The sequence below is a fragment of the Bubalus kerabau genome, chromosome 1 (assembly GCF_029407905.1).
Source record: "Bubalus kerabau isolate K-KA32 ecotype Philippines breed swamp buffalo chromosome 1, PCC_UOA_SB_1v2, whole genome shotgun sequence".
Classification (NCBI taxonomy): domain Eukaryota; kingdom Metazoa; phylum Chordata; class Mammalia; order Artiodactyla; family Bovidae; genus Bubalus; species Bubalus kerabau.
Genome location: NC_073624.1, coordinates 165942216 through 165963544, shown reverse-complemented (window position 1 = coordinate 165963544; position 21329 = coordinate 165942216). Strand labels below are relative to the sequence as shown.

The window sequence follows — 21329 nt, the reverse complement described above, 5'->3', positions numbered from 1 at the left end:
CAGAAGTCTGCATGAGTGCCAGTGCCCTCGCTGGCACGGGGGGAGGTGGACGGGGCCAGAGCCAGGCAGGGACCAGATCCTGTAGATCCCTGTTGCTTACAGTAGAGTTACTTTTATTTGAAGGGATACTGGAAAGCATTTAAGGGCTTTAAATAAACGGACATGAATTGGCTTGCATTCAACAAGGCAGGCTATTTTGGCCCCTGGTGGACAGTGGCTGAATTTACCCACAGAGGGGGAGCAGCAGGGAAACTAGTCAGGGAACTATTGGTGTGGTCCAGGCCAAGTGGAGCACAGCGTCAGGCCAGAAGCTAGCAGGCACCGACGGAAGACGGCATGAGAGGTGCAGAGCAGACCCTGTGCCCTGGCCAGTCTTTCCAGAAGTGCAGATGTGACGAGAAGCAGAGACGGGGTGGCGAAGTGGAGGGGGCAAAGGAGAGCTTTTACAGGCGATTACTAGAGCACACTTGTGTGCTGCCAAGAGTGATCCAGCAGAGGGAAAGACTGGTGAGGAATAAAAGAGCGTGTCATAACGAGTAGGTGATTCTGAAAAAAAGAAACAAGACCAGGAAAAGTGGGAGGGCTGGGTTCTAAGAGAAGAGGCAGGGAGACAGGGCCATGGTTGAGGCAGGTTTATGGAAATGCATACCGGAGTCTGAGAAGTTTCGAAAAATGACAAGCATGCTTACCTTTAACTAGCAGCCCCCAAATTTATTTGAACACGAAACCCTTTATTCACATAAGACTTCTTAGGCAGCAGCGCACAGCGGTCACAGAGTGAAAACGGGAGGCAGACTATCCACATTCAGATCCTGGCCCCACCACATGGCTGTGTAGCTCTGAGCATCTTGCTCAGCAGCCCTGTGCCTCAGTGTGATCACCTAAGAGGGGAGAGTAACAGTTCTTACCTCATAAAGTTGTTATAAAAACTCTGAGCTCATACAGTCACAGCACTTAATGCCCGGCATAGAGTAAGCTCTATGCTTACTCTATATGCTTACTACCATAGCCACAAATACTGCTACTAACTCAACACAACTAGTGTTCTGTGCAACTACCTTTGGAAATCACCACAATACTTAGCAGCGACTGAGTCCTGGCAGGATGTTCGGCAGTGAGGGGGCATGGTAACCACTTCAGCGGCCTGGTCTGCCCCTCCTCCCTTCCCCATCCCTTTCTGGCCTCCTTCAGGGGTCTCCTGGTATCTTCCCAGTATCTTCTTCTTAGTAACACCCTGGAGCATGACCTACCTCATTCTTTGCTGCACCCTGTATCCCATTCGTTACTGCTCCTGGTGCAGGATTTGGTACTTAGTTCTTCCAGGCAGCTGATAATGAAGAGAGGGACCATATCAAAACCACCTTGTCTCTCTGACTCCTTCTGAGAAAACAGAGCCATAAAGAGTTTACACAACTTGCAGTAGGCGAGGCAACCAGCGTGAAGCCCGGATTCAACTTCAGGTGTCTGCTGTCAGAGCACAGGCTCACATCACTACAGCGATTTCCTAGTGCTATATGCAGTGTCCTTATGCCAGATCTCGAAAGCAGTGGATACTGAATTCCAGAGGAGAGCAACAGTATGGAAGACAGGTCCTCTGTCAATCACTTATCCAGACCAACATGCATTGAATGCCTACTTCCCAATCATTGTGAACAGGCTCTTCCATCCAGGGGATTCCGGGTGAAGCAGCAGTAGAAGATAAGCATGCAGGATGCCCTCTCAGAACAGGAGAGACATAAACCACACTGCTGTCTCACAGAACAGAACGGTGAGCGCGTGAACAGATGACAGAGCAAGGAAACACGCAACAGGGACGAGAAAGAAAAAGTCCTCGCAGAGAAGCTTTATCAGAGGAGGAACAATCAGATAGGGCCTTCAGCCGTGAAGATTTCAAATGACCAAGTGGCGGGAGTAATGCACACAAAGATGTGAAGTGTATGTCACGGAGGGGCTTCAGTTGGAAGGAACTGAATGGCAGGAATGATACACAAAAATAGCAAAAGAATCAAAACAATGTTTAACTGTCCTATTTCTCAGAAAGTTAAAAAAAAAACAACCCTCAGTCAATACTGATGTTGAAGCATTTCTCTCAAGTGAGAATTATTCTTGCCAACCACATGAAGATTGAGACTGCTGGGGATGAACAGAATGACTTGGGGATCAGCATGTATTTAAGCTCTCAAATGGGAGGCCACACAAAATTCCTCCCTTTCATTTCAATATTTCCCCATTACCTTAAACCATTTCTATTCCTTTCCATGGCTAAAGTCAACAATTATATTTGCTTTACATGGATTATCCTGATAGAAGTACACACAGTCGATCGTTTCCGCAGCCCTATGAAAGACTTATCTCCCATCCTGTGACAGATGAAGCAGCCCCGGGCTCGGCAAAGCTGAAATTTGTCCAAGATTACCTAACTCTCCATCTGGAGCTCAGGCTAGTCTGGATCCCTAAGACTCAGTAGATCCCACCCTCTCCAGGACCGTGTTTCCTCAAGGCACATGCGCTTTTGAATTCTCCCTTTTAACTTGTTCTGACCCCTCAGTCTACCTTTTGTGTCTCAAGACATTGTCATAATTCTTTGTATTTCCTGCCAACTTTTTGAAAGTACTTTTTATGGCTGCTTTACCACTCACTCAATCCTCAGCAATCAGACTATGCCCCTACCTGTTTGGGTAACTCCAAGTCTTATTTTATGTTACATCCAGCAGGAATCCCCATCTTTTCCCTCTGTCTACAAAACGACACGAGTGAAAACGGTGCGCAGGCCACACGAGCCAGCGACGCAGACTTCATTAGGGAGCAGACTGTGAGGACAGAGGCTGACAGCTATTGGGTAGCGATCGCTCCTCTCCTTCCACTCCCGGAACACTAAATGGCAAGCTGATGCCGTACCCGAAGGGTGTTCGGTCATGAGCTGTGATGTACAAACTGTAAAATACATCCAGTGTACTCTCCCTGAACAACCTCGTGTGCTGACCAGTCAGCCCCAAATGCTAATCCTGGCAACTTCACTCATGTGATGGCAATCTAAATCCCCAATTTTCCATTCTCAATATGTGCAGAGGACTTTAGTTCTCCCAACCGAGTATCTCTGGCTTCCCAATTTCCACACCTCCACTCTTATCAGACCCGCACCCACGGTCAGGTATTCTAAGTCTATTCATAGTAACTCCATTCCTACTGCCTTTAAAATGATGACAAGTTCTTCAAAATGTTTCACTTCTGATCTTCAACTTTTCAGTCTTACTTGCCATCACACTCTCTCTTTACAGATATACCCCACTAGGCCACTTCACTTCTCATTCCCTTTACGTGGGAATGCCCTTTTCTCCAAACCTTCCTTAAAAATGCTTCTGCAAAAACCCTCATTTCCTCTAATCAGTCCTTCCCTGTGTTCCTTCAGCATGGTCTTTGCTCCTCCATACAAAACTTATTCTGATCAGGCTTACTAGACTCGAGCGTCATCACTTTTAGATCTCTCATGTCCAGCTTCTAACACAGGGTCTCAGACATATATGCACACACTGATGGAATTAAATGAAATACATCACCAATCATGAAAGCAGAGAGAGAGACAACAGGATACGGTAAATGAATGTCAGACAGAAGTCTAACTTCACAGAACATAGTTGAAGTTATCTTTTACTTTCAAATGAAGTCCATACTGCTATAAAAGCTAAGAAAAAAAAAAACCTCAATCCACAAAATCAGTACAAATCAATTTTCAATAACATAGTCAATGGATCTTTTAAGGAACAGTACTAAAATAAATGTAATGCCTCAATTAACATGAATTGCTTCATTTTATTTGGTGTCACTAGGGTATTATGATTGAGTGGAAACTAACACTCAACAAGGTTGGCTGCTCTTGCCATCCAGTCTATCACCAGAGGTCTCTCCAATGACTGTGATGAGACCAAGAGATGAGGCTGGCAACCATGTCAGCTAATGGAGCAGTAATAGTCAGGTGGATACCTGGCCTTGCCTGTCCTTTACTCAGAACCAGGCGAGTGTGAGTGCCCGTGAGGAGGGGTGTGAGCTCCAGATATGAGGGTTATCTGGAGGAAGAGTCGAGCAAGACAGAGGAGAGTCAACAGACTGGACATATGCAATGAACGAGCCTGCTAGCCTGCCTAGTACAGGCGAAGAGAACACCTGCATGGCGAAGCTGGAAATGCGTTGAGCTGAAACCCCTGGTTGGCTTTGAAACACATCCTTTTAAAACACTTCTTGCCAAGTGGTCTGCTGTCCATGTGACTGCTGTCTCACATAGTTACTAAGAACTAGGTTAAGGGCATTGAAGCAAATTCCTTTCTTAAGATAATGTTTCTCTAGCAAGTTCAAACACCAGAAAAGTATAGATAAGTCAGAAAACCAGGGTGATAGTTTAGCCTTTTCACAATTTATATAAAATACAAATCTAAGAGACTTGCCCTAGTATCCCTTTAATCCCAAATCCATAGGAAATCTGATACCTGCCCAGAAAAACTTTTTACCAAAAATTGGTATCTTGTTTTCAATGAAAAACTCATCATTTCGTAATTTTCATATCACTTTTTTCTTTTTTATTTAAAATATTATAACCAATTAACATACTAAGATAACATTGTTTACATTCCAGTGGTGCATGTTTAATGACTAGGGCATGAATGATTAAAAACCACAATTATTATCTCAGCATTCCCTACAAAGTGCCCCATTTTGTTTTGTCTAGAGGAGGGGAGAGGAGAGGGAATGGAACACAGGGAAGGGAGAGGAATGAAGAAGGAATGGCATCACACAGGGAGAAAAGCAAATGTCAATTATCATACTTAGGTTTCAGGTTTCAAAACCTGTTGAACAGGATAAACTATGAGAAAATAGATGTCACAGTCCAGGTAGACAGCTAGTTCAGTTTTAACTTCATCATTCGGCTAAAAGATTAAGAGCTTCTCAAAAATATACCAAATATCGGGCCTACAAAAGTAATTTATTTCTTCGTAAAATTTACTAAGATTTATTCCTTTTGTAAAATGTAAAGAATGGACTGATATCACGAGCAGGTTTCTACTTACAAAAACAGACCGTAATAATGTCCAACGAGCACATCTAACACAATTTTCGAAGATACATAGTGAAAGATTTTACAGGTGAGTCTCTCTTACTGATGCAAGGTATATATTTTACATACTTATTGGTATAGTGTTGACATTGGCTATAAAGTACTTAACACACATAATTCACACTCAGTGAAGATCTAACAGTAAGGGCAACTGCTTACTTGGGAAAGCATAGAAAATTAGTGTGAGGTAGTTCAATAAAAACCTAGTTTAATTCGTAAGTTACTGTGAGAATAGAACATTGTGCAAAAGTAATCCACAGGTAATATTTCTCAGAAGTTTCAGTAACGAAGAGAATCTAAATCAGAAATGGCCAGGAAGTGTTACTCTTACTAGACTCTCCTTAAGAGCACTTAACTAAGAGCAAATTAGTTTGAAACTAATTAGGACCTTTTTTCCTTACCAGTTTTTAATCATACCCCAAACTATACATTTCTGCTTCAATGCCCTTTACCCCTCCATCTTTCATGCTACTCAGGAAAAATTAGTTTCCTCTCATTCAGGAAAAACCTAAGAGAGATCAGTAGAAACACAATGTATACCGAAATGTACAGGATCCAGAGGCAACACTTAAGAGGGCTGCTAATGAGAGAACAGTGGTGTCTGCTTTCCTACTGGCGAGTCTCCTGGGGTCACGGGGCGTCATGCATTCACTCTACAGCTAATGTGTGACTAGTGAACAACACTCACAAACAAACTACAACAGGATTTTTGAAAACAGACTATGTTTTTACCTCAAAATGTTGTACAGGCTTATGTCTAGGCAACAACTAGTTACATCTTCATAGCGTGGCACATACTGGCCGGTGGTGTGCACCAAGTCTTATCTGTAACTCAAAGGGCTTCACTCGCCTGCTGCTGATCGCACTTTCAGATATCCACATCCTCTTCACCTTCACCTTTTTAGACAGCACAGTAGGATCAGCGTGGAAAAAAATAACAAAAGGGCTTGTGGGAAAGTCTGCCATTTTACATGCAGTCAAGCGTCTTGCTATTGTTAAGGGGGTTGTGTGACAGCCTTCTCACTTAAGAGGCTGGTGTTTCTCTTAGGAAGTCTGGTGTGAATACACTGTGCTTTCACCAACATAGGGCGTGCATACCAGGAACAATCAGCGGCTGAGGCTGTATAACAAAATGAGAACTGTTCAGCAAACAGTATGAAAGCGTTGAGATGCTCTGTTTATGTCTATTATAATTAAGCAATCCCAACAATACAATCATTTAACAAATAGTCAGTTTATATTAGAGGGTAACAGAATAGTAACCAGGAAGAAATACACAGAAAGAATTACTTTCCTAACCTATAACGTTGAATAATAAATCTTGGTCTAAATAATTTTCTGACAGTAAGACCATGGGTATATTAAGTATATAAAGTTGAAAATCCAAAGTTATAAGACAAGCAAGGTGGTTTTACATAAGTACTGCTTGACAGAAATCTTATTTCCATTTCTTTAAAAAGTGTTTAAGATGTTTTAAAGGTTCAAAAACTTCTAAAAATAAAAAGAACTAGCCCATCTTTAGTTTATTTAACACAGTTAGAGGGAAAGTTGTATTGAGATACTGCATTTTAAAAACCCAGAGCACACAACACTTAGACTGTTTTCAGGATGTATCTTAAGTGTACATGACTATTAAGAGTTTTGTTTTCTCTGAATCAACTGAAACATGCTGGCTGGCAAGTGGAGCTGGCATTTACAACAAATGATACTGTTGAAACACCTGGTTTTCCTTGCTGAACCAACACCTGTACCAAGAGATGGCTTATCAGCAAGGAGACAGGAGACGAAGGGAGTCTTCTGGGAGCATGGCAGCTGTTAAAGTGCAGTAGTGAAATAATCTACTCTACAGAAATAAAGCTGCTTAACTGTCAAGCTAATCAAAACTTAACACAGTCGTGCTCAAATTCTCCTGAAACTGCAAATCCAATCCTATTTCTACAATTCAAGAGGTGTTATAGTCTCAAAACTTTATTTTGCCTAATAAAATTAATGCACCCTGTCATACGAGTAGAAAAGGAATTAATAAAAAGACTGCCACTTCAAAAGAGGCTGGAAATCATGGCTTAAACAATCAAAAACAATCTTACTATTTCAAAGTATATAAAATGGCTGTTGATGTATTTTGATCCTAAATATTGCACATTAACAATGACCTAAAATACCTTATTCAAAAGGAATTTTTCACTGAATACATGAACACCATGCCAAGTGGACTTTCATATGCCACACGCTGAATCGCACCAGTTCCTACTCCTGCTGGTCATTAATTAATTCCATTGGACTTTCTGCCTAGAACTTCCTGGGGCATTACAGACAACATATTTCAGAGATGAGACTTCAATGACATTTTACTTAAGAAAAATTCTGTTATAGAGAAATAATTTTGCAGATATAAAATGTAAACAATTAACATACAACTGTCAGGAGCAGCACCATTCTTACACTATTCAACATCCACATGGTGTGTTTTATTGAAAATCAGGTATTAAAAAAAATGAAAGACTCAGACTAAATGACTACCACTCATGCCTGCTCTGCTCAATATGAAGAAAAGTCCTTAGAAAATGGTGCCTACATATGGCTGTGCGCTACTATTCTCAGATGAACGGTGTATTGCTCACTTTATACATCACCTACAGAAGTCTAAGTAGGCTTTGGGACCTCCCAACAGCTCGTATAAATATGATTATGCCACAGGTAGAATCAAATGGCCAGAAACACCCTGAGAACTGGTGCTCGACTGACTGACACTCTAACAGGAAACTGAATAGGTCCAAGGGCCCGAGGCTGTAGGAAAGAGAAAGACCAGACTCCAGGTCATTGCTAGGACCTACAGCCTGAGTAGATCAACTCAGTGTATACAAAAACAGGCTCATAGCTAGTAAAGGTGAACCATCTGTTTATTTGCATTGAAATGTATTATTCATGAAGTATCCTCTTGACTTTAGTGATCATAAGCTTCGAGCATGCCACAGATGTGCAGAAAACACCATATTCTCTTACTGTACTGTTGGTGGGTGGGATATGGGGATAGGAAGGTGGTGGTAGATGCCCAACACTTTCAAAGACATGCTCTGAGTTATTCTGCCATTTAGATGATGGGGCTTTTGCCAAAATTCACATAGGATTACCTATCAATTGTATGTAACTAAATTAGAATTGGCAAGTAGCAAATATTGGAGGTTTTTTCTTTTTTAAAACACGTTCATCATTTACAGTAGTTATTCCTGAATATAACTGGCTACAGGTTATTTTCCCTCACTCCTCTGGGGTTATTTCATTGATAAGCACATAACCCTAAAGGATATAGCATCATGAACAAAACATTTGAAATAAATTCTAATAAAAAAAACTATAAAATCTTAAATAATTCAGGATATAGGCAAGTCACCACATAATAGTTGCTTTGATAAACAAAATCTTACAAATTCAGTAAAAAAAAAAAAAAAAAATCAGCAGCATAAGATAAAGCAAATATGCAAAAATTTTAAACCATGATAAAATAATTAGGTTTACATTATACAGTTAATTACAGCAAAAATACACAGTTCTGTTGCTGTTTTAAAACACAACTTAAGTTTTAAATTACATCACTTGAAATTAAAAAAAATAAACTACTTTACTACAAAATGAATTCTACATTTTTGAAAAATCACTCAAAAATAAGACCACTGAATTGTTTTCAAAGTAGTTCTATCAATGACTAAACAACTGCCCATCCCTCCCACCCCCCAAGGCCCAAGTAGTCATCTACAGCAGCCCAGAGGCCCAGCTGATGCTTCTAGACTGCTGTCTGTATCCGAGGCCAAAGTCGGATCTGTTGACATTGAGGACACATCATTGACAGACGACGATGACGATGGATGCTGAGAGCCATTGATCACTGCTGCACCTGTGCTATGAGAAACAAAACAGCAAATCAGTTGCAGACAGAGTCGCAGATCGAGCTACTGGTACTGTACTGACTACTTCCAGTGGTCAATAATTGTTCTTTCGGTTTAAAAGGCTCATTAAAAATAATGAGTGACACGCAACACAGCACCAACTTACAAACACGTCACCGCAAGCTACGTGGTAAGAATGTGGAAAACGTCTGGAAACCTGGAGCCCCTGCCCTTTCTACTAATTTTTCAATTTCAGACAAGAACTGTCAATGCCAAGCAATATTTAGAAACAGTCCTATAGCAAGATTCATGAACTGGCTTCAGATTGTGTGTGAATAATACTGATAATACATGCAAAACTGTCTGTATTGCCTTTTGTTGTAAAGAGGATCTCAAGGGATGTATGACTCAAATAGTTAAAAAACTACAGCCCTAATAAATGTAAACTGGTGCAGCGACTATGGAAAAGAGTAGGAAGGTTCCTCAAAAATTAAAAAGAGAACTGCCACTCAGTTCAGTTCAGTGGCTCAGTCCTGTCAGACTCTTTGTGACCCCATGGACTGCAGCATGCCAGGCGTCCCTGTCCATCACCAACTCCCGGAGTTTACTCAAACTCATGTCCATTGAGTTGGTGATGCCATCCAACCATCTCATCCTCTGTCATCCCCTTCTCCTCCCACCTACAATCTTTCTCAGCATCAGGGTCTTTTCCAATGAGTCAGTTCTTCACTTGAGGTGGCCAAAGTATTTGGAGTTTCAGCTTCAGCATCAGTTCTTCCAGTGAATATTCAGGACTGATTTCCTTTAAGATGGACTGGTTGGATCTCCTTGCAGTCCATGGGACTCTCAAGAGTCTTCTCCAACACCACAGTTCAAAAGCATCAATTCTTCGCCACTCAGTTGAACTATAAAGTTCAACTCTCACATCCATACATGACTACTGGAAAAACCATAGCTTTGACTAGATGGACCTTTGTTGGCAAAGTAATGTCTCTGCCTTTTAATTAGCTGTCTAGGTTGGCCATAACTTTTATTCCAAGGAGTAAGCGTCTTTTAATTTCATGGCTACAGTCACCATGTGCAGTGATTTTGGAGCCCAGGAAAAAAAGTCCGTCATTGTTTCCCCATCTATTCGTCATGAAGTGATGGGCCCGGATGCCATGATCTTCGTTTTCTGAATGTTGAGTTTTAAGCCACTTTTTCATTCTCCTCTTTCACTTTCATCAAGGGGATCTTTAGTTCTTCTTCACTTTCTGCCATAAGGGTGGTGTCATCTGCATATCTGAGATTATTGATATTTCTCCCAGCAATCTTGATTCCAGCTTTGCTTCATCCAGCCCAGCATTTCTCATGATGTAATGTACTCTGCATATAAGTTAAATAAGCAGGGTGACAATATACAGCCTTGACGTACTCCTTTTCCTATTTGCAACAAGTCTGCTTTTCCACGTCCAGTTCTAACTGTTGTTTCCTGACCTGTATACAGATTTCTCAGGAGGCAGGTCAGGTGGTCTGGTATTCCCATCTCTTTCAGAATTCCCAGTTTGTTGTGGTCCACACAGTCAAAGGCTTTGGGATAGTCAATAAAGCAGAAGTAGATGTTTTTCTGGAACTCTCTTGCTTTTTCAATGATCCAACGGATATTGGCCATTTGATCTCTGGTTCCTCTGCCTTTTTAAAATCCAATGGTTCACATACTGTGGAAGTCTGGCTTGGAGAATTTTGAGCATTACTTTGCTAGCGTGTGAGATGAGTGCAATTGTGTGGTAGTTTGAGCATTCTTTGGTATTGCCTTTCTTTGGAATTGGAATGAAAACTGACCTTTTCCAGTCCTGTGGCTACTGATAACTTTTCCAAATTTGCTGGCACATTGAGTGCAGCACTTTCACAGTATCATCTTACAGGATTTGAAATAGCTCAAGTGGAATTCCATCACCTCCACTAGCTTTGTTCGTAGTGATGCTTCCTAAGGCCCACTTGACTTCACATTCCAGGATGTCTGGCTCTAGGTGAGTGATCACACCATCGTGATTATCTGGGTCGTGAAGATCTTTTTTGTGCAGTTCTTCTGTGTATTCTTGCCACCTCTTCTTAATATCTTCTGCTTCTGTTAGGTCCATACCATTTCTGTCCTTTATTGTGCCCATCTTTGCATGAAAAGTTTTGAGGTTCTTCAAAAAACTAAAAAGAAAACTGCCATATGATCCATCAACCCCACTCCTAGGCATATATCCAGACAAAACTATAATCTGAAAAGATACATGCACACCAGCGCTCATCGCAGCACTATTCACAACAGCCAAGACACAGAAGCAGCCTGTATGTACAATATAACAGATCACTGGATAAAGAAGATGTGGTGTACACACACACACACACACACACACACAAACACCTTGGAATACTACTCAGCCATAAAAAATAACAAAACAAAGCGATCTGCAGCAATATGGATGGCCTAGAAATTATCATTCTAAGTCAGAAAAACAACTACCATATGATATCACTTATATGTGGACTCGAAAATACGACAAATGAATTTATCTATGAAACAGAAAAAGACTCACATAGAGAACAGGCTGGTGGCTGGCCAAACAGGAGGGGTGAGGGCGGCTAGATTGGGAGTGTGAGATGAGCAAGAGCAAATCTGTGCTACTGTGCATATGCATAACTGAAGCACTTCGCTGTACTCCAGAAACACAGCACTGTAAATCAATTATACTTCAATAAAATAAATTTTTTAAATAAAACTACTGCCCTAATAAAAAATGCTTCATGACATCTTCCCACTGTAAAGTACAGACCATCCTTCTGATATATCCTGTTTTAAAGCAAAAGCCAGGACAAAGATTAAAATCATTTTAATTCAAAGGATCCTTGGTCCAACTGCCCCATTTGGTTACATGACTTGCCAGAGCCACACAAGTGCTCTAGATAGGTAAACTCGGGTCTTGTTATTTCAGTTCTAACAAGTACTTGATAAATGTACATATGGGCTTAATAAAGAGATAAGAGTAGGGGAGACTCTTTTCCTTTACCAAAAGTATAGCCAAACAAGCATTTCCTAGATTTTAAAAAGTAATAGGAATACTTAACCTACAGAGAAATTCTCACAGTGCAACTGGGTCAAGAAGAAGAAACGACATTATGGGGCGGGGAATATGACTCATTCAATAGATAACAGCTTTTGAACTACTAAATAAGAATCACTAAATAAGAATCATTCCAAATTTGAATATATTAAATAATGCATGTTATACAGAAGTTCTTAAGAACAGATTTATGGAATAAAAAGCAACAGTTTTCAAACTGAGTAATAAAAATTTTTAGGGGTGAGTTTCAGGGACCCAACGATGTTACAACTTAGCGAGTTGAAAACCACTGCTCCAGAACCCAGTACCTCCGTGTTTGAAATTATCCCTCCTTTCTGTCCAATGACAAGAAATAAAACATTTAAATATGAACGGGCCTCTGAGAGCTTGTCTTCAAGTCCAACAATGAATTAACTAGGGGACTTGGAATAGGCAAATCTTTAGGGCGCTGGCAGGGACTGGGAGACAGAGAAGAATGAAACCTCAAGGGATGGAGCAGGGGATGGGAGGTGCACTGGCAAAGGAGGTGGGCGGGATGCCTCAGGGCTGACAGGAGAGAGGAGAAGGAGGGGTGTGACAACCTAGGATTCTAGACCCAAGAGCCTACTAGGCGCCCAGTCACAGTGAAATGATGACACTAAACTCTTAGAAGTTCAATTCTGAGTATCATTTAGTCTTTCATCTACAGAGTAAAATCACTTCAGAAAAAAAAAGTTCAGTTCGTACAGCACGACAGGATGCACCTTTTCTGACTAGAGCATGCAATCCTACCGATGGCTTCAAAGACCTGTACTGAAACATTCAAATCATAAGAGTGTTTTATCACATATACTTTCTCATGCCTCTATTTTTAATCCAAATTTTATTTTATACAAATTTCTTAATCTAATAAAAATTAAAATTTAAATGCATCATAAATTACAGTTAACTTTTTAATCTGAAAATCAAATACCTAAGGCAAAACAACTTGTTTACTTCTGACCTTTCAAGCAATATAGTAAATTCTCAGTAAAGTCTCTGAATGGCAACAATATGGAAAAATCTTTAATTTATCTGTATCTGAAAGTCTTAAATTTCTGGATCTGATATCTTTTATTTCAGGTATCTATCATTTCCCTCTCCGTTACTCTCTACATACTCAAAGGCATGCAAACTCATTTTAATATTACCTAAACCAAAATAAAGACAAGAGGAAATCCAGGGGGCTAAATTATATATTTACTTTTTAAAATCAAGACAAAATGGTATTATGAATTCCTGATATTTTGAGTAATTAAATATTGTTTCTTGTTTTTGCATATAATCAAGAACTGAATATTTTTACAGCATTAATTTACTAACACTCTTCTTTGCAAGCTGTAACTGAGAATCCAGAAAATGTCTAGAAACTTGTAGTCCTGTCCTTTCACTGACTTACTTTGTCACTAAAATTAAAGGTTGTCTAGGATTCAAATTTTTCACTTATAAATTAAGAACAAATACAACTGCTGTATCTATCTCATGAGATGATTAAGTTTACTCAAACATTTGACATGATGTGCCACTGACTAGGATATTATGCTAAAGTATAAAAGTCTCCTAAATAATGGATTTTTCAAATTCGATTTGAGCCTCCATCATGAACAATTCACTTACATGACTACTGCATATCAATTACAAAGCCAATTAATTAACTCAGTTATTATGTGAAGTCACTCAATCGTGTCCAACTCTTTGTGACTCCATGGACTGTAGCCTACTAGGCTCCTCAGTCTGTGGAATTTTCCAGGCAAGAGTACTGGAGTGGGTTGCCATTTCCTTCTCCAGGGGATCTTCCCAACCCAGAGATTGAACCCGGGTCTCCCGCATTGCAGGCAGACGCTTTACCGTCTGAGCCACCAGGGAAGCCACCAAAAAAACTCAGTTATTAAAGCATTTATAATAGACCCTTCATTACAACTAATTGTAGGTATAAGCTGTCGAAACCAATTTATATTTTCAAGAGAATCTATATTATAATTTGGAAGACTGCATTTCTGATCAAGGATTTAAAAAACAAAGAATTAAAATATAAGCAAAAATGTCATAGAAAGCTACAAAAAGTATTTAAATGTATGTTTACAGTACAAAAAACTGGGCACCTGAAACTGCAGTTATAAATATTTCTTCAAAATCTTCCCACCCTCTCCCTCTCCCACAGAGTCCATAAGACTGTTCTATACATCAGTGTCTCTTTTGCTGTCTCGTACACAGGGTTATTGTTACCATCTTTCTAATTTCCATATATATGCGTTAGTATACTGTATTGGTGTTTTTCTTTCTGGCTTACTTCACTCTGTGAGAGAGGGAGAGGGTGGGAAGATTAGGGAGAATGGCATTGAAACATGTAAAATATCATGTATGAAATGAGTTGCCAGTCCAGGTTCGATGCACGATACTGGATGCTTGGGGCTGGTGCACTGGGACGACCCAGAGGGATGGAATGGGGAGGGAGGAGGGAGGAGGGTTCAGGATGGGGAACACATGTATGCCTGTGGCGGATTCGTTTTGATGTTTGGCAAAACTAATACAGTTATGTAAAGTTTAAAAATAAAATAAAATTAAAAAAAAAATAAATAAATATTACTTCATAAACAAGATGCTAGATATGATATCCCATTTTTTTCTTAGAATTATTGTATATGAGTTTTAGAAGGATGATTAAAATGACACAGTTTTACTCTAATTCAAGACCTATCAGTTCAAACAGTATTCTTCAAGACTCAGCTCACATTTAATCTCTCCCTAATCTTTGTAGCCAGAAGTCTCTGCTGCCAGCCAGAGACCAAATTGGATGCTGGAAAAACCATGCCTTCTTGAAGTTACTGATAAACATGGCTTCAAGTATTCACTTTTCTACACAAAAGATTTGTAGTCTTTTATCATTTAACTTTTCTAAACGGTTTCCTCATCTGTAAAATGTGCATACAAATCCCTTCCTTGGGGCTTTCCAGGGCTGAATGAAATGAAGTACAAAAACCACCTATGTCTATCCTGTGGTATGTACTTACTATGTACATGTTGTCATCTGACTCTTCCCTTAAAGTCTTCATGCTTTTACAAGCACTAAAAGTTAACATGAGCTTATGATAAAAGAAAATGTTTAACTCATACAAAGCCAACATTCTTAAGAGATAGAATACCTTCTGACAGCAGTTTTAACACAACAATGCCAACAATAAAAAAGGTTTTAAATTTCAGTTCTTAAAATAAATAAATAAATAAATTTCAGGTCTTCAATGGGATGTCAGTATCATAGAAAAAGATGTGCATTTTATGAAGTCAGTTACTGCTATATTAGTACAATGTACTGATAGAACGGTGTGCCAGTGCTTTCCAATTTAACCACAGAAACTGTACTCCTTATATTTACTAAACCTGGATACTAATGGTAGTAAATACAGAAAGAACTAAAAGTTTCAGGCCACTGAAGATTACAACACAAGAAGTAAACTGCAATCATAACTAAGCTTATATTGTAACCAACCTAAAGGAGAGGGCTGCCCCCGTATAACTCCATTCTTGGTTCTTTCCTCCAAGTCCATAACTTCTTTGTATATCAATTCTGAAAAAGAGGTAAATAAAAACTTTTCAAAGTCTGGGAGACAATCTCCCAAGATATGTATATGTTAAGTAAAAAATATTCACACACATTAAATACTTCGAATGGTGTCCTTGCAATGGTAGAAGGTTGAAAAGTGTCAACCAAAGGTTCAAAGGTGTTAATAACAATTTATTGATCCTCAACCATGAATTATATGGAAAGAAAAAAAATCTCTGTTGTAATATTCCAAAAGTCAGATTAAGATAGATCTGAGGTTAGACGTTTTATCTTCTATACTCCACCAGGACTTTATACTATATCATTCTGTACTACAAATATTCATTTAATTCTCTCAATGAGAGCTTGAATCAAATTTGTCTTACTAACTTCTATTTCCCAATAGAGCATAGAGCCTGGCATAGAGCATGGTACACTGTAGGTACTTACCCAGATACCTGTTAAAAGATATAAATGCAAGAGTATATGGAACCTTCTTTAATCAGAAGAGAATACAAATACATTTTCATTAAAGGAAAAGAATCAGGTAGCTATCCTTCAACATCTTCTGAGTTGAAGCATGGCCTATTATTACTATACAGATTTCTTCACGAGCATCTCGTTCCTTAGCTAGGTTTCTGGACGGTGGGTATACGGCTGGCAGGGCCACTCCAACCAAAGAGAAACAGCAGACGCTGTATCTGCCCCCTGCCCTGTGTTCTTCGACACAATCTGATGTCAAGTGTGATGTGCCTTATAGAGTCTGCCTGTCAACTTAAGACCTTTCTGGAGTATGCTAACATTGCCATTATTCTTCTCAGGTCATAAAGTTCTTTGAGGACTGCATAAAAGCAATGAATGCTCTTCTGAGAAAAATGTATACACAAAAAACGTTGCACAGAATTTCAAGGAGTCTGTAATTCATTAAATTAAACATTTGATAAATGATTTCTGATCACAGGGTACAGCAATATTCATGTTGATAATAAGGTAAAATAAGTGGATATGTTGGGATGAACAAGAGCTGGAGACACCGAAGTCTGCTTGTGATGGTAACCTACTTGAGCTAGGAAGAAGAAAAATAGGAAGTCTTTTGATAGAGGCAAGAATGGGAGATGTCTTTAAGAAACAAAAAGGAATGATAAGCATTCCAGATAGGAGGATTAAAAAGAGAGAGATAAAACAATATCTCTTCGTAAAAAGCAACCTAGATAGCATATTAAAAAGCAGAGACATAGTCCATAAGACTGTTCTATACATCAGTGTCTCTTTTGCTGTCTCGTACACAGGGTTATTGTTACCATCTTTCTAATTTCCATATATATGCGTTAGTATACTGTATTGGTGTTTTTCTTTCTGGCTTACTTCACTCTGTGAGAGAGGGAGAGGGTGGGAAGATTAGGGAGAATGGCATTGAAACATGTAAAATATCATGTATGAAACGAGTTGCCAGTCCAGGTTCGATGCACGATACTGGATGCTTGGGGCTGGTGCACTGGGACGACCCAGAGGGATGGAATGGGGAGGGAGGAGGGAGGAGGGTTCAGGATGGGGAACACATGTATACCTGTGGCGGATTCGTTTTGATGTTTGGCAAAACTAATACAATTATGTAAAGTTTAAAAATAAAATAAAAAAAAAAAAAAAAAAAGATAGATGTAAGCAGTAGAAAAATAAATAAATAAATAAAAAGCAGAGACATTACTTTGTCAACAAAGGTCCATCTAGTTAAGGCTATGGTTTTTCCACTGGTCATGTATGGATGTGAGAGTCGGACTGTGAAGAAAGCTGAGCGCCAAAGAATTGATGCTTTTGAACTGTGGTGTTGGAGAAGACTCGTGCGAGTCCCTTGGACTGCAAGGAGATCCAACCAGTTCATCCTAAAAGAGATCAGTCCTGGGTGTTCAGTGGAAGCAATGATGCTGAAGCTGAAACTCCAATACTTTGGCCACCTCATGCAAAGAGTTGACTCATTGGAAAAGACGCTGATGCTGGGAGGGATTGGGGGCAAGAGGAGAAGGGGATGACGGAGGATGAGATGGCTGGATGGCATCACCGACTCAATGGACATGAGTTTTGAGTAAACTCCAGGAGTTGGTGATGGACAGGGAGGCCTGGCGTTCTGCGATTCATGGGGTCGCAAAGAGTCGGACACGACTGAGCGACTGAACTGAACTGAAGGCAGAAGAACCAAACTAACCAGGGATACTAACTAGACAAATTGATCTGTAGTTAATGGCTGTGGCAATGAATTTTTTCTGTTATGATGCTAAAAGGGGAGTTTGTAGGTAGCTACTAAACTGCATTTGGGTAGGAGAAAAAGATATAGAACAAAAATAAGTATGTTTAAAGTAATCAAAAATCCTAGAAATATACAAATGAAAATACTATGTTTCACTGATTTTTAGACGTACTTTTTTCAGTTAGCTTAATGGTGCAGTATAGCTGGCATTGTTTTCTCTTTCTTAGTGGTATACAATAGTGTGTTTTACAACTGAGGGCCTATTAAAATTCCACAAAATATCATATATGTTTACTGTAAATGTAATGATATATAAAATATCAGGTTAGACATTTTAACACCTACTCTGATCCACAGTTTCTATACTCTTGTATATGACATTTTACACCATCAGATGTACTAGGTTCTACCTAATTCTGTCATCTTGGTGGGCTCTACAGAACCTTATTAATACTATATGTCTCCCAAGTCAACTGAGGGAAAACTAATTTCTGATTATTCTGAAGAAAGAATCAACTTAATTCCTCCCAAATAAACCTGTAAATGGACTACCTGCTTTGGTTTATACCTCCCCAGTTCCTTTTGCCTTCCAAGTATTTAGGTTCTTAGCTCTTAATAACATATCTTCTGTCCACCTGATTTTAAGTGACTTCTCCAAAGTCATGCAGATACAAAATTGGTCAAAATATTACATGACAACAATATAAACAGAAGCAAATGAGATCTAAAGGTAACTTGGCTCAAATGTCCCAGGGAATCTTTTAAAGAAAGAAATACTTTAACATTTCCAAGACTTTCAAAGCATTATTAATATTCAACCAAAGTAAAAAAAAAAAAAAAAAAAAAAACTACTCTATTAGATATACCTATACAATGCTGATGTGAGTGTAAACTGCTATAATTTCTTCAGAGAGTAATTAGAAACAGCTGAAAATATCCTTTGGCCCAGCAAATCTCCTTTTAAGATTTTTCTCACAGGCATACTCTCAGATGTGCACAAGAATACTACAGAGCTGACTGTAACAACAGACTAGACCCAGCTTAAACGCTCTTCACATGGCTGTCAGAACAACCCTGGGACACAGCCGCACAGCAGATCACTAACCAGCTATTAAAGCAGATGAGCCAGGTATATGGAGCAAGAGGGAATAATCTCTAAAATACACGATAATATCAACAAAGCAACTGTGAGTTGTATACAACTGTATGTGATTAAAACAGGGTGGGAGAGGAGAGGGGAGACAGCACACACAGGTTTGCATATCTGCAGAGTATGCAAGAACAGTAAAGTTCCTCAAAGTACAAACGTGCCTCTGCCTGGGGTGCGGAACATGAGGCATTAAGTTAGTGAAGGAAGGAGGTTTAGTTTCTACTTCTGCAGAATATTTTAAATCATATTATCAAATATCAGCTATGAATAACAGAAAATATCTTTCATCTCCCTAAAATGATGAATAAACAGCATAGAAAGCCAGAGCGCTCTCAGCTCCATCTTAAGGAATCTGGTGAATGTTACCTTTCCACTCTTCTATTGTGTGTTCCCTTTCATCTAACTGCTTGTCAGGTATCTTTGGTGGTGGCTGAAAAACAAGGTAACAAAAATTGAGTCAGTTTATTCAAAGTATATAAATTCCTTACAATTACTTGAAATATTAATCATGCAGAAGCCTTGGAAAAACACACCATTATACCAAGACTGATAAATGATCAATGCTGATTTTGTGTAGACAGACTAATTTGGGAAAACTCCACGACAGGAAAAAAGATGCTTAACAGTCTTTTTTTTCTTGCTTTTGCAGCTATTATATTTTATTTACATCATAGAATTGTGCTATGCTTTGGGCACAGTAATTTGTTTACAACAAAGTTAAGATTTTTCTCAAAGTGCTCGACATAATAGCTCAACTTACAAGGTAATAAGGCAAAAAGGCAAGAAACAATGGGAGGGAAGTTTATTTTGTGTAGGAGGTACTTGGATATGTTCATTCTCTAAAGGAATTTTTCATGCAAAAACAGAAAACACCATCATCATTTATTTATATTTTTATTTAAAATTAAAAAATATATTCCAAACCTAACTTCAACTCTAAGAGTACAATATATTCTTCAAACATTCAGAAAAGAACTTACAGCTTCTGCTTCAGAAGGGTCATACCAGACATTGATATACGGGTGCTGGAGAGCTTCGTCTACAGAAATCCTTTTAGATGCGTCGATTACCAGCATTCTGGATAACAAATCCCTTGCCTGACTGGCTGCAAAAGTAATGAGATGTTTATGTACACGTATCTCATAAGGTTTTAAAATTATCAATCAATTTCAGAAACCTGAAATTATCATTTACTAAAAAATGCTTTAAAAAGAATAGATTTACTATAAAATTAGATCATACATATGATTAAAAATATAACTAAAAGTAACTAAAATCTCACAGTGTTCCATTACTCAGAAATAATGCTGAGTTACGTCCCATAACAATATAAATACACCCCCATAAACCTCCTCCACAAACAGCCACCTAACCACAATGGAATTAAAGATAATATTTTAAAAAGTACCTTTAAGTTTGTTGTGTTCCGAGTCAGCTGGGAAAAGTACATCAGGGAAGAGTTTCTCAAAGCTATATCCAGCATATTTAGGTCTGTTTTCAACATAAGTCCTTACTGTTGGTTGTAGTTTCTTCATGAATTCAGGACATGGTGTTCCAAGCTGTTCAATAACTTTATTCCACTGATCAATATCTAGTATCAAGTAGCTAAGAAAAATACTGTGCATCTAATGTTCAACATATTAGTCATATCCATATTAAAATAACATGAAAATAGCAATTTAAAATTCTAAGAAAGAATGTGGCAGTTATAAATCTTATAGCCACCTTGCAAAAGGCAATGACTGTAGGTGGACAAAAAGAATCAATAACAAGCTTTGTTAACCTTATTTATTATGTGTATGTGTGTGTCTACTAATACTGATTTTATCATAAAAATGGAAGCTTAAACTCACAAATTCCAAATACAAATAATGAGTGGCTCAAAGAAAAATGGTAATTACTACCCATATAGACTCTAAATATAAATGACACAATTTTGAACATAGAATTTGCCTTTGCCTTTTCTTCTAGCTTATCAGAAAATGTGACTGCATTTTTGAGAAGATAAGAAATATTTATTATCTGTCCTGCTTTTCCAAGTTTTCTAAACTAACAGAAAATAACCAGTAGCAATAAAAATGACGGCATTTCTTTTTGCCATTTGTTTAGCTTATGTTAACTAAAATTAAGTTTAAAGCTCTGAAATCTGAGAAAATGACTCACTATTTTGGTTAAGGAATAAGGCTAGAATTCCCTGGTTTCTTTCCTTCTAGTCTTTAGTCTTTATACTTCAAGTGCTCCCCATGGATTAAGACCTAAAACTTTCCTACTGTAACCCAGTGAATACGGTTTCTC

General features: G+C 38.7%; 1 protein-coding gene across 12 annotated transcripts in view; it reads right to left on the bottom strand.

Moving 5' to 3' along the window:
- Window positions 1–7437: 7437 nt before the first annotated feature.
- Window positions 7438–21329, bottom strand: part of MAPK8 (mitogen-activated protein kinase 8) — a 98416-nt gene continuing 84524 nt past the window's right edge. For 8 of the 12 annotated variants that reach the window (XM_055538287.1, XM_055538273.1, XM_055538268.1 and 5 more), the window contains 5 exons: window positions 20443–20625; window positions 20015–20139; window positions 19401–19464; window positions 15589–15666; window positions 7438–8999 (listed from right to left, as the gene is read on the bottom strand). In XM_055538287.1, the coding sequence (XP_055394262.1) occupies window positions 8854–8999; window positions 15589–15666; window positions 19401–19464; window positions 20015–20139; window positions 20443–20625 (596 nt within the window). In that variant the 3' untranslated portion in view covers window positions 7438–8853. Of the gene's footprint in view, window positions 9005–15588; window positions 15667–19400; window positions 19465–20014; window positions 20140–20442; window positions 20660–21329 lie in introns of those variants that run through there. The other 4 variants (XM_055538279.1, XR_008699582.1, XR_008699583.1 and 1 more) reach the window with 4 other exon arrangements.